This window comes from Mya arenaria, chromosome 13 (genome assembly GCF_026914265.1).
Source record: "Mya arenaria isolate MELC-2E11 chromosome 13, ASM2691426v1".
NCBI classification, from domain to species: domain Eukaryota; kingdom Metazoa; phylum Mollusca; class Bivalvia; order Myida; family Myidae; genus Mya; species Mya arenaria.
The window spans coordinates 32,812,239-32,826,025 of record NC_069134.1 but is presented as its reverse complement, the minus strand read 5'-3'; the positions used below and the strand labels follow the sequence as shown (position 1 = coordinate 32,826,025).

General features: G+C 37.9%; 1 protein-coding gene across 3 annotated transcripts in view; it reads right to left on the bottom strand.

Annotated features, from left to right (window-relative positions):
* Nucleotides 1-2,242: 2,242 nt before the first annotated feature.
* The window catches only part of LOC128212902 (helicase with zinc finger domain 2-like), a 58,944-nt gene continuing 47,399 nt past the window's right edge, over nt 2,243-13,787 (bottom strand). For all 3 annotated transcript variants that reach the window (XM_052918294.1, XM_052918293.1, XM_052918295.1), the window contains 13 exons: nt 13,063-13,187; nt 12,500-12,640; nt 12,229-12,298; nt 8,347-12,115; nt 7,901-7,998; nt 7,611-7,772; nt 7,124-7,261; nt 6,628-7,013; nt 5,909-6,139; nt 5,433-5,657; nt 4,959-5,115; nt 4,209-4,376; nt 2,243-3,995 (listed from right to left, as the gene is read on the bottom strand). In XM_052918294.1, coding sequence (XP_052774254.1) covers nt 3,676-3,995; nt 4,209-4,376; nt 4,959-5,115; nt 5,433-5,657; nt 5,909-6,139; nt 6,628-7,013; nt 7,124-7,261; nt 7,611-7,772; nt 7,901-7,998; nt 8,347-12,115; nt 12,229-12,298; nt 12,500-12,640; nt 13,063-13,187 — 5,990 coding nt within the window. In that variant the 3' untranslated portion in view covers nt 2,243-3,675. The remainder of the gene's footprint in view (nt 3,996-4,208; nt 4,377-4,958; nt 5,116-5,432; nt 5,658-5,908; nt 6,140-6,627; nt 7,014-7,123; nt 7,262-7,610; nt 7,773-7,900; nt 7,999-8,346; nt 12,116-12,228; nt 12,299-12,499; nt 12,641-13,062; nt 13,188-13,787) is intronic.

The following is a 13,787-nucleotide window of genomic DNA, read 5'->3' as shown; positions in this document are numbered from 1 at the left end:
TATCTGGTAGTCGGTGAAACTACGTTGTTATATCTTGTGATCGATAAGACCCGTTTTCTATGTCTTTTCATCGATTTTGATTGAGATGTAATTTACAGTGGTCGATTTGACTAATATATGATGTGTTGAGGTCATCTAAACTATGGCATTATTTTGTGGTCGATTTGACTCAGATATAAAGTACTGTGGTCGATTAGATGAAGTTGTTATATCTGGTAGTCGGTGAAACTACGTTGTTATATCTTGTGATCGATATGACCCCTGTTGTATATCTTTTCATCGATTTGACTAAGATGTAATTTATAATGGTCGATTTTACTAAGATTTAATGTGTGTGATCGATTTGAAAAAGATGTAATATTTATTGGTCTGTTAGACTATAGTGAAATGTTTTGTGAAAGATTGGAAATGTGAAATGTCTTGTTTTCTATTTGACAAAGACGTTATGTTTTTTGGTCGATCAGACTATGGTGTATTATCAAGTGGTAAAATAAGTCTGCATACAACATATACAGTTAGTTCTGTGGCGCCGTCCATTGTGGATAAGGAAAAAAGAAGTAGAAAGGGAGTGAAAGAGAGGTAGTTGGGGGTGCAGGTTCTCAGGATGGAGTTGGGATCTGGGTGGGGGGAAGATATATGGGTATGATACTCTGAGCTCTCATCCGCCAATTTGCTGATTAAAAGAAACTAATGATAACCGGTTAACCCTATAACCCGTCGTCATTGTGTCATTGCAAGTAATGCAATGCATCTGCATCGAGTCTTTTTATATGTTAAAATCGAATATTTTGCTTGATAAAGATATTAATAAATATTTGCAACGTGCGTCACATGAAACATGTTTATTCCTTGTATGTCGGAATTATAATAATGGTATTAAAGTAAAAATGTTTTGAAATCGATTGTTATTAAAGAAGATACTTTTAGAGACAAAGTCTGAAATATTGTTCTGGTTATATGCGGTCTAAAATTCCTTGAACATCTCAATATTGACATATAGGTTGAACAATATTGACATATTGATGTCTAGCCCAGGAAATCCTAATTTCGTTTTCCTATTTAAACGAGTTGATAGGTCAATATGGTGATTTATTATATTTATGCAAATTGCTGCCTGTCCAAACAGAAACATATTTCTTTAGATCATGTAGTAATGTCCCTTAATGGGACAATTACCATACGAGTGTACGGACGTTACATCAAAAGTATTTACTGATCTAGTGGCTTTATCCTGGCCAATTTGATATCGTTATCGAATTACAAGCATGACTGGGAAACGAAAGCCTTGTGATTTTTGTAATTAAATTCACCAAGATCTTAACCTGTGACAAACAAATCCCCAAAAATCAATAGGAGTCAAATGACTATGACCAATATGAATACGATGTTTGAAGACTCAACACGGAGTCGTTTAATAAGTATTGATCTGAAACGAACAAAAAACAGTGTTCTTTCTAGTTAAACTCACGATAACTTTAACCTTTGTCCTATTAATCCCGAAATCAATAAGGTCATCTTTCGACCATGACCAATGAGTATACGAAGTTTGAAGACGTTCAACTGTAATTAATCGAATGTCCGTTAATTTTCTTGCCAAAAATCAATAGGGGTCAACAGGTCGTTCCTTTGTTATCGATTGGAAACTAGTGTGGCAAACGACGAGCGGACAACGCCGGATAAACTCATCCCTGTCTGCCATGCTTCGCAGGCCATTACCATGCCAGATTAAGCCATATACGCATTCTAGCATAGATTTGTCATAGTTACCTTAGTTCTACGAGTCATTTTGGTTAAAAGTATTTCACCTTTATCTTCTGACTGGATCTATGCATGGATTGTCTTTACAATATATAGACTTGTCAAGCTCAATTAATTAATGTGCAAACACCTTTTTATTGGCCATAATCTTGAAAAAAAAATCAAGTTATTAACTTTGGAATGGTCATATAATATTACATGGACTGTGTGTGTACTTTTCAACTCGAACTGCTTCTTAAGTTTTTTTCATTCAATGAATTCGTACTTGGTTGTAGTAGCAACCACGACCGACAGTGGTGCAAGACATTACACTGGGTTGGCATTGACCTTCGCAACATAAGATATTCATAAAGTTACCTTATTTAGTTTCTATGCTTTTTAAGGGACCCCTTTGCGTCTCAAAATGCTAAAACTATCCACAAATAACTTCGATACAATTCGTAGTGCTTTTTGTAACATTTAAGCTTCAATAAATCACGAGGCGCTGGTTTGTAATACATTTAATGACAAAAATGATTTGGACAGAATATTTAAGACACGAGATTGCAGTTTCACTGCGTAAAAATCAAGATCAGAACAAAGCAAACACAAAACAAAAATTGTATCACAGAATGTTAACAATGAAAGACAAATAAGGTTAAACTAGGAACAAGGAACATCGAACTGATATACTGAGAAACAGCCATGTTAATAATTTCAATGGATCTTACCATCAATCTAAAAAACCAACAAACAGAAAAAAATGAAAGTGAATGATTAAAAATGGCACAATAACCACAGCGCACTAAACTCAACAAAGTAGAGCCCATTTTTACACCTTAACAATTAAGGCAAAAATCATTGGCAATTTATACACGTTACATGAAGGAAGCTCAAACTATCTCTCTAATGGTGCTCAGGAACAGACAAACAATGGATTAGTAGCGATTTGAAATATAACATAAAAAGTTGTCGCAACGAAGAATACAAATATTTTTTTGACTTTCAATAATATGCTGCAATTACTAACAGCCATGAAAGAAAACAATTTATGTTACTTGTCGTACACAAACTACATTAAAATAAAGAAATTTGCAGCTTAACATACAATGCACATCAATGAAAAGCATGAGATCATAAATACAAAACGCCGATGAATATGAAAGTACATGTACCGATACATTTTGAAGTAAATATTGATGGGCTTATATATGACATGGGATTAAAATCTACATAAATAAAAAAAAAACTACTAAATTTCCTTATGTATCTTGTCATCAGTATATGGTATTTTCTGATTCACAAAGATAAAATTGATACCTGATAAATATTTTGTAGACAGTAACACAAAAGAATCATCTTTGCAAATAAAACTGTAAACTAGCATGTAAAATCACAAACAAAAGAGAGCAAGAGAAAGGCATGTGTTGAAATAAAATAAAAATAAATAAATAAAAAAATATAGTGCGCGCATAGAGTTTAAATACTGACGATTACAAAAAGATCAACACTTTTTTATTAAATGAACATTTAAGCAGTGGTTTAGTTATGAAAAAATCATCATTTTGGTATAAACATTTTTACAAAATCAGACATCAATAATAACAACAGAATTACATAATTCAGAAAAAACAAGTTGAAATTGATAACATCACTTTGGATCCAACGTACTTATTATACGGAAAAATTTAGCGATTTGATACAGATTACATACTAATTATAAATGAACAACATGACAACAAATACATTTCATCAATATACAACATCAAATACATATCGGCTGTTTCACATGTTAGTGGTGAAAAAACATCAAGCAAATAAATGGTATTAATATAATTTGTACAAAATTGACAAAAATAAAATAAGACAATCAAAAACAGCCCATTCTCAAACGACAATCGTTTAACGCAGCAGCAAACGTTTGTAAGCCCCATCCCTCTATAATCGTTTCCCCCCTCGTCCTCCTCTCCCTCTTCGGCCACCTTGTTGCCATGACGACCCAGTTGCGCGATTTGTTCTCTTGTCATCGGATACATCGAATGAACCTTCATAATCGGTGGTTTTGCCTTTGCCGGATATGAACAATTCATCTCCATACATTCGCCTGACGATTGCCTGTCTCTCCCGCATAATTTCCTGTCTGGTCTTCTTGGCGCCTTTTGGCGGGAACTCACCTGGGCTTTTAATACAGCCCCGTCTCTCGTAATGCTCAACAAGTTTTTTCCACACGGCATCGCAAGCCAACAGGTTCTTGTTTCCTGGAATTTTAAGCATTAATTTGGTATGAATTTTATTGTTAATTTTTAGACATTAAATACATTGTTAAATAATATGAATATATATTAGTATAGAATGTACTAGTATACATTGTTAAAATCCAATACATGCTTCCAGCGCATCTTCATCGCACGAAAAATAGACATTCTAGTCCGTGCGATTTGCTAAAATGCTAACTTAAACAAGTCCCTTACCGACTATAATAAGCCCTTTTCTCGCTCTGGTCAGGGCTACATTGACCTGGTTCCGGTCAGTGATGAAGCCGAGATTGTGCTTGCACCAACCAAGTGTAGGGCTCTTCTCGATCTTGTAATCCGGAAGGGAGCGAACGGTGCTGAAGATTACATAGTCCCACTCACCACCTAAACAGGAAATGGGTCGGTGTAAACAGCAATGTTCCTTCACGTTTTACTTAAATACCCATCATACACTTGACACTTATACAAATGTTAAACGTCAAAGTTAAGAAAAAAAATAATTTTAACTCTGAATAAAATAATATCGTGTCGCATCCTTTCACAAAAATCCCTCTTTTGTTAAGTATCTCATATATAAAATTAAGGGCTCTAAAGAGAACATTAGTTGCCGCATAGACAGCGCGCTCGAATGTTCTGTCGCTTTTTAAGTTTACGGATTGCAAACTTAAGATAATGACTTGAAGGTGCTTACATGCCTTTACCAAGGTGTGACACCGACGCTAGGGTTAGTAGTTTAGCTCTCCTTATTTTTCAAATAGTCGTACTAAAACGAACCAGGAAAATAAGAGTACATTCAGCAACATATGCTAAACTACAGGTACGAGGCAATCATTAAACGTGAACTATGAACTACCTATCATACACTTGACACACAAACACATTTTCAACATTAAAGTCAAACGTGAACTATGTTTTCAGGCCCATGAAACATTGCCCAACATACAGTCTGCCGGGTAAAATGTCTACCTTGACTCGAGACCACAGTGTTAACGTTCATGGCATCTTCCTGAAATTTCTCCTCGATTAAACGACGCCGTATCTCCGAGCACTGGGCGTTGTATTGGGACAGGATGCACACTTGTTCGTAGCCAGATTGGTCTCCAAGGTAGCGGTACAGTCGGAGCTGGTTTAAAAACATTCAACAATCAGCATACAATTGACATAAAGGGACAGGGGTTGAGTTTATCATTGCTGTGAAGTCTCATCAAAATCAACCATATCTATGTGCACTATATGAATCACATATCAAAGGGCTAAAATGCTGCGGTGAATCATCTGAACAGAACCAGCATGTATGTATGCTCACATGTATATATAGAATTGAATGAGCGAAACAAACGCATAAACAAAACAGACTTTTCCAGTATAATCAAGCGAATTAAAACAAGTTCAGTCAATTGGATAATGTTTGATCCACATAGATGGTATATGCATTCTTACCACTTCCTCTATCTCTTGTTCATTGCTCTTTGATTGTTCATTTCCATCCTCAGTTGAAACTGTCAGCTTTTTTTCTTCTCCCTCAACGTGGATCAGAACGTGGGGATATGTATCATACTGATCCGCTGGCCAGATCCTTAGCGGATTGTCGCGCCATAAACCGGGTCGAGTTTTCAGCTTCTTGTCATAAAACTTATCCGACGGAAACTCGCAAATTTGTGGATGCTAGTGAATAATAAGTTGTTTCGGTTGTGAACAAAATGTTACATTCACAATGAAAACAATCACCAAAAGACTCCTAAGAAAACAGAAACAGTATAAAAATAATAAAAATAATAAATCATGAACATGATCGTATAAACATGGATTTACAGGAAACCTCCAACAAATCTCTTGAACAATTGATAGAAAAAACACACTAATACAGTATGCACTAAACAGGCGAATTTCAGCTAGAATCTAACTTTTAGACTTACCATTCGGTACTGTTCATTCAGCATTGTGAATTGCACGTTTTTGGCGTTGCTAGTGGTTGCATATCTCTCGAAGAGTGAAGTTGCTAGCCCTAATTCTCCCGCCTCTCGGCACATAATGATCGGTCTCAACTGCTTGTGGTCACCGATTAGAACAACTTGCTCAGCCTTCGTGGCGATAACCGGCACAAGGCACTGTGGTTCAGGACACATGCCAGCTTCGTCAACAATTACCTGGATGAATAAGTTTTTTTCTTCAAACACGACGGTTTTTAATTTAATAAATAAAGTATACGTAGTCTTATATGTTCAAGACATGCTGCCTTGTGTACGAGGCATTGTTGTTCGGAACATATGCCAGCTTCAACAATTTACTGGAGGAATCATTGTTTCGTTTCAAAACACGACATGTCCACCACAAGTAAAGTATAGGCAGTCTATTATGTAAAAGCCAGGCTGCTTCTGCGGTTCGGGACATATGCCTCCTTCATATTACCTGGATAAATTAGTGCTTCGTTTCTAAGACGATATGTCCGACACAAATAAAGTACATGAAGTCTAATATCAGAATAATAAAAAAGTTATTAATTTAATACACTTGACAAATGGATTACCATTTATACTTTTGCTTGGAAACAATATCATTGAAACAAGAGAAAGGATGAAAACATGATTAGTTTCGTAATCTCTTCACTCTCTTAACCATTATCTAGAACACAAACCTGATGAACTTGTGTGGCCTCAAGCACCTTTGGGTTTGACCCAACAGCCGTGGTACAAAGTATGACATCATGACTTCGAATTTCGGCGATGGATGCCTCACGTATCAGATGGACATACTTTGGCACCTTCACAGGGTCTGGCGCGTAGTTCGTACTTGCAAAATACTTATCCAATGCTTTGATTTCTTCTGCGTATGGCTTTCCCTTTTCTCTTATGAGGTTGTGGAGAGCTACTGATTTCAGATCCGGGTCAGCGTGTAAGGTTCTTGTGCTTTTCTTTGACAGGAAGGTGCGTCCAGGGATCGGAAAGTCAATGGCCTCAATCGACCTACCGTATACACGGACGAAATCGGGCTTGTAGTTGCGCATCTTTTTCAACATCCATTCTGTTAACATCAATGCATGCATTGAAACCAAATATTATTGCAGTTTATGAAAATAAATAACGGAACCAGATCATTTCAAAGACATTAACGTAATGGTAAAGTTTACATACTTGCGACAAGGTCAACTGATTTGTTCGAAGGTCCGCAGAACAGAACTTGCTTTTTTGGCTTCCCCTCTTTGTGCGAAATGTTGTTGATTTTGTCGAATAAATACATCAGCTTGATGCCTGTGTACGTCTTGCCAGTGCCTGAAAATCAACGTTCTAACGTTAAAAACGATCGCCTTCGAACGATTTTGAGAGTATATTTCCTTAAATAACAAAACAAATATCGGCCGTTAGAGTAACATGTCCTCGTGTGTTTTTTATTGGTTTACTTGACTCCATTAATTCCTTGCCAAAGACATGACTGCATGGTATGTGATCTTGTTTTGCCGATGAGCTACAATCAAGAAATAAATAATGTAAAACGAGTTAAGCGAACCTAATAATAGAATGATAACTACAGGGACAATCAACTCAGTCTAGAATAAACAAGTTAGCCCAATAAGCCTCATGAACTATGGCATATCTTTACAGAATTATAAAACGTATATACCTGGTGGTCCTTGAATCAGAGTGAATTTTGATGTCAGGGCATTGTCAATGGCTTCTTGCTGCCTTTTGTTGTTACGAGGAAGAGTTTTGTCTTGTGGGTTATCACTTGCAGCAAAATACAGATCCCTCTCAATCAAATTCACTATGTGTGCATGGTCCCGATCTTAAACAAACATTACACGTGATGACGTTATTTTATGTTATTTTATCTAAAATAACAAACGTTTAATGCTTTGATTTTCTAAAACCTACACTTATAACAAAAATAATACAAACAGGTATTAGTTTTACCTAATTGCGGGATTTGCTGGTTCAGAGCGATACACGTGGCAAGTGACTTCTGAGGTGACTTCTCAGATGGAAGTTGCTTTATGAAGCTTTCAGTCCGCCTTTTAAATAGACAGAATATAAGATACACTATTGGCAAGTCCATTTATACGTTAACATGTGCCCTGGGGCTAATGTCTGGAACAAAAATAGATAACTTAACATGTTTAAAACATCTCAATAATTTAGTTTGAATACCTCATCAAAATCCGATCTCGCAGAACAAGAAATGTAAGTTGGTTACATATATTGTCGGTGATTTTGATTCTATTTTTAAATAGTAGGAGTATTTGTTTTGGTTATTGATCAGTTCAGTTGAATCATAAGGCTTTATATTGTTCAAGATATCAGCCCCTATACCTATTAATATATTTATTAAATGTAAATGCCATCCAATATTTTTTAGATACCTGTCAACTTCAGACTTCCTAAGTATTTCCACGCTGTACTTTGTTGTTTTCGGATCGTCTTTCATTTGCAGTGGTACTGACTGGGTCTTGTCGTGCAGGTCAAAGTGGACCGTCAGTTTTCCAGACGGCTCTGTGTCTTTCTTCTTCTTAACACTTTTTACTTCTGCATGTCCAACCCAGTAGTTCGGAAGAGTGTCAATGACAGATCTCATTTCACCTGATCGTTTCTCTGTTCCCGGAATAGGTGCCTTTAGGCAAAGCCAGTCGTAAGATTGAGCACTTCCTTCGCTCTGACAGTCGTCCTCGTCATCAGACTCAGTGCCAGAGAGCTCTATGTTTCTTGTTTCGGAATGAGACAAACTCAAGACGAATTTGCCCCTTCGATCTGTGAATTTTATCGGGACATTGTTTATTACACACGATTCTTCGTTGCGCACGATGCCTTCCGCAGCTTCCATTAGAATCAGCGGTATCCAACGTTGCAAATACTGCTTTACACTCTTGTACTGATTCAAAGTGCATGTATTCACATAATGAAACAGATGTAAGACTGGATCCTCTGCGTGAAGCAAGCAGAAGTTGATGCTGTTTGTCATCTTGTACAACATCGGTTTCATGACGAGGAGACCTTTCTGCGGACCTGCAGTCATTTGCACGTGGACAGTTTCGCCACGAGAGAATGTCATGGTAAATTTGGTACTTGGCTGAAGTAACTCCAAGTCTCTGCATTCAGTGCTCACATCATCCAAACCCGTAGAGTGGATGTTTGCCTTTGAAGAAGCTGCAGAAATGTTTCTTGCAAGGTCTTCTAGCATGCCTTCTGAAGCTGATTTCAACATTTTGGCCCAGTTATGCAATGGGACAAAAACAACGTTCTTTTGCGGGTTCAGTTCTAGAGTATATCCACGGTCTGGGGGATATTGTAATGGCTCTCCTTTGAAATCGTACAGGCGTTTCCTCCATGTAGCTTTCACAAGGTCCCAAGTTGTTTTGGTATCCTCTTTGACCTCTGGTCTGAAACCCATGTCTAGAAGATTGTAGTTCAGTGCTCTATTTGCTGTCTTGGCATTTTTCAAAAAAGGAGAACACAACGTGAATCCCTGATCTGTAATGCCATCTATGAAACAGCTCATCATTTCTGGATTTTCTTGTAAATTCACGGCTTCTTCCAGTGCTTTACATCCTCGCTGGTATTGTTTGGAACGCCTGGTTACTGAATTGATGTGGGTGCAGAGTTTGTCAATTTGATCCTTAGTGTAAGGATTCGGCGATTTCCGTACATAGGCTCTTAAAAGCCTGTGTATAACAAGATCATTGTATCGTCGGATCGGAGATGTGAAATGAGTGTAAGGGTACATATTGAGGGAATAGTGTTTTCCATCCTCCGGAGTGACGCTTGCTGCACAATGATACCCAGCTCGCTCCTGAATGTTCAACCACTTCTGATAAATGACGTTCTGTAGAGCAAACACGGTATCTTTTTGCAGGCATCGGGCTGCAAACTTTGGATCCTTTTTCATTTTCATCCAAAGCTGCTGTGACACTTGTACGGACTTGTCAGCACCGCTCTTGTCTGCAAGCACATTGTCTGTTCCTCTGGTACGATCGATAATATTCCTGTCTTGAAATGTAGACATGACATCTATGTAGACCCCGTTTTGTTTGACAAATTCTTGAAGTCCTTCCTCTGAAGGTGGTGGTTGTCTACGAATGGGCACGCATCGATCGAAACGTCTACACAGTATTTCTGCAACCTTCCTGTTTGCCATAATCATAAATTCTTCCACCAGATAATGGGCTTCCAAAGTAAGGGCTTGTGATTCTTCTTCTAAATTTTCTTCCCAATCATTGGTCAAAGCAAACATTGCCTTCCCGAGTCGCCTATGTCGAATTTTCTCTGCAAGTGTAAAGAGTGTTCTAACATCCTGTGCCAACTGGCTTTGTTCGCTTTTGTTCACAATAAAGTTTTGCGCCTGGCTATATGTAAGTTTTCCCTTTGATTTAATGAAAGACTCGACTATATTATAATTATTTCCTTCCATTTGTATGGGTCTTCCCTGATTGTCGAGAAGGAAAAATATAGTCAACGTTAAACGCTTCTTGTTTGCATGCAGACTGCAAATGTTTGAGCTCAAAGGCTCTGGTATCATGTGTCGTGGCTTTCGGATACCTGGATAAAAAGTAGTGGATCTTTCAAAAGCTTCCACATCGATCGGATCTCCTGGCTGCACAAATGCAGAAACATCTGCAATATGGACGCCAACGCGATATCTTTCGTCAATACGTTCTACGCTCAATGCATCGTCAAGGTCCATTGACTCAGGCGGATCTATAGTGAACGTATTCAGGTTTGTCAGATCGGTGCGGCCCTGCAGCATGTGACTATCTAGTTCATCACCCCCGCGTCGGCCCATTGCCATAGAGATGCACTCCATTCGTTTTACTGTCTCCTTCTTATACAGAGATGGAACATCGTGCTGAAGATTTAAGACAGCTAATCCCTTCGGAATGCTGCTTCCCCAATTCATGATCCTCACAACCGCACCCAATGGATAAACGTGCCTCGGATTCCAGGATATCATTGCAACCAAAAACACGTATGTTTTCTGTCCCGATGTATTCACATCATATATTTTCGGGTTGCACAGCTCTTCTGCATGCTCGTCGTAGTCATAAACTTCTACTTTGAACTTTTTCATCTTAGAATCTTTACCATACCTGCTTATTATATTCCTGTTGATGATATGGATCTTCGGGATTGTCTTGCACATCGGCTGGACAAGATGGCTTTCCATATTGTCTAACGTGCAGATCAAGACAGGATGGTCTTTGCCTTTGTGACGCTGTCTGTTAAGAACACCTAACACTTTGCCATAGCGTTTGTCCTGTTTTTCTTTTTCATCTAGCAATTCTACCAAAACTTCATCCTCATTAAAGACCTGACCAATCTTCGATCTCCCTGAAATCTCTATAACGGAAATTCCATGTGTTGAATCAATTGGTGTACAAAACGCTTCATGTGACCCCTGTACTTGTATCGTGCACCTCAAATACTTCTTTGGATTTTGCAGCATTTTTTCGCGCATTTGATCTGGTGATAAAGCCCTTTCATAAAAATTGTCCCTGTTGACAATATCAGGATGTCTGTCAATAAACTGGTGCATAAATGACATGTTCAACTTCACGCCATTTTTCAACATTTTATCATCGGTCTCGGCAAAATCGCTTTCATCTTGTGTTGCGTCGTCGTAATGCCTGCAGCTTTGTTCATAAAAGGATGTTTGTTCTCCTTCTTCAGGCACTTCAATTTCTTCCAATACGTCTTCTATATTCGTTGTTTTGTAGCTACTGCTGTTGCTGGATGCGGAGTCATTAAAATCGGAAGAATATTCAGAGTCAGAGTCAAACACGCTGGCAACTTCATACGAAATGTCGCTTATTGCGCTATTCTGGCTTTCGTGTCTTTGACGAGCGCCGTGCCCATCTAATTGCAGTCTCCTAACGGCAGGGTTTATGCCGTTGTCATTTCCTAAATGTCCGTTTTGAGTTGTTCTGGTGTAAATCAGACGATCAACAGAGCGGTTGCGGACTGGACTTCTCGTATTTCGGGATGAAGGGCCGTGTAGGTCTCCATTTGACAGATTCTGACTTGGGCGACATTCAGAGGAGCTTCTTTGTCTCCGAGATTTTACCAATTCAGCCTCAATTTGTGCTTTTCTTGCTTCATCAACATCTGCTTGGCTAGCAAGGGCAGGGCTTCTGGCTTTTGCTGGATAAAAAAACAGTTTGCAAATAACAAGAATCTGAATATTCCGTGACTTGAATTGTCAATTGTAGAACTTCACAGTATATGCAAACAACCAATAACAGATTTGAACTCACGTCTTCGCCGTTTCTTGTTCCTCCCATGACCGGAACGAGGTGTTGCTGGTCGATGACTATCATCACTTTTCTGTAAGTAAACACACTGCTTCATTCACAAATATATATGTACGGTCTCTGTACAAGCGCCAGTAAGCGAATACTACTTGGCAGGTTAAACTTTGAAAGCTAATAATTGTTTGCTTAAGTGTATATTGTTTCCTAAACTTTTAAGAACTCATGTATAATTATTAATTACAGAACAACCAACATATTTTAAGTTTTTAAGTACCTCGGCAAGTCCGTTCGCCAAAACATTTGTACCACGTAGCCAATCGCCGTCAGGGTTCTGGTTCTCACCCTGTACTTTGGCTGGTATCTGAGGTTCGATCTCTCCTTTCAATTTGTTGAGACGTGTAATATCTTCGGTGTCCTGTTCAGATATAGGCATAATAAAATTGACGGTACAAAAATACTATGAAAGCGAAGAGTTACCACACGACCGATGATAGTGAAACGGTTTAATAGCATCGATGAAAGTGAGATGGTACAATATGACCAAGAAATAGAGACGTTACAATAGGACCAATGGATGCGAGACTGTTAAATAGGACCGATGATAGTGAAACGGTGTAAACGTTATTTATAACGTTAAGATACAAGCAAGAATACTTTGTTTCGTTTCCACACAGCGATTCAAATTACATTCCCTTCAAAATGTTAAAGATAGGGAGCAAGTACAGGGTAAAGCGCAACATAATTAAAAAATAGTTACAACATCATAAATTATGTTGATACTGATTCTTGTCATGTCATTTTTGAAACAAGTATAAATATGCAACACCGACTTCATACCTTGGCGTATCTGAGCGCAAGTTCACATTTTTGCAGAGCAAGGTCAAAGTCTTTGGAAATGACCAAGGCCCGGGACCATATTTCTAAAGCCTCGACGTCGTTATATTCGCAAAACTCCTGAAGGACTGAAATGAACACGTGCAAATTAAACAGTAATGTTTCATAGACTGCATTCACTTATCTACGATGGGCGGGGCCTGTGTCGTCAAAGGAATATTGTTACGTCGTATCAAGGGGCGTAAAACAATGTATTGTACGATTAAAAGTGTCGGGCAAATATCGTGTCAGTCTTTACAATAAACATAAACATGTGTTTTTGTTTGCAAAATCTAATAAGTAATGTTTGAACTAACAAATTCAACTTATATATGTTTAAATTTGGAGATCAATATTGCTGCGGAAGTAAACTATTTCTAGTTAACACATCGATAACATTTAAATAAACAAAACAATGACGAACGGTCTGCGGATGTCAATTGGATATAATAATTGGAAAATTGAAGCTCTAAATTATGTGGTATAACATGCAAAGAACTTTTAAGTTTATAGACAAAAACAAAAACTAAAAATATAATTTTAGTATACATATTTTTTTTTTTTAAAAAACAACAACCTCATGATATCTTCGTTGTCTCAAGATTAACATCAGAAATATATAGCATAGTGAATAATAAGGTTTTGGGCTTACAATTTTTCTGTTAAGATTTAAAACATCCAATCAACCA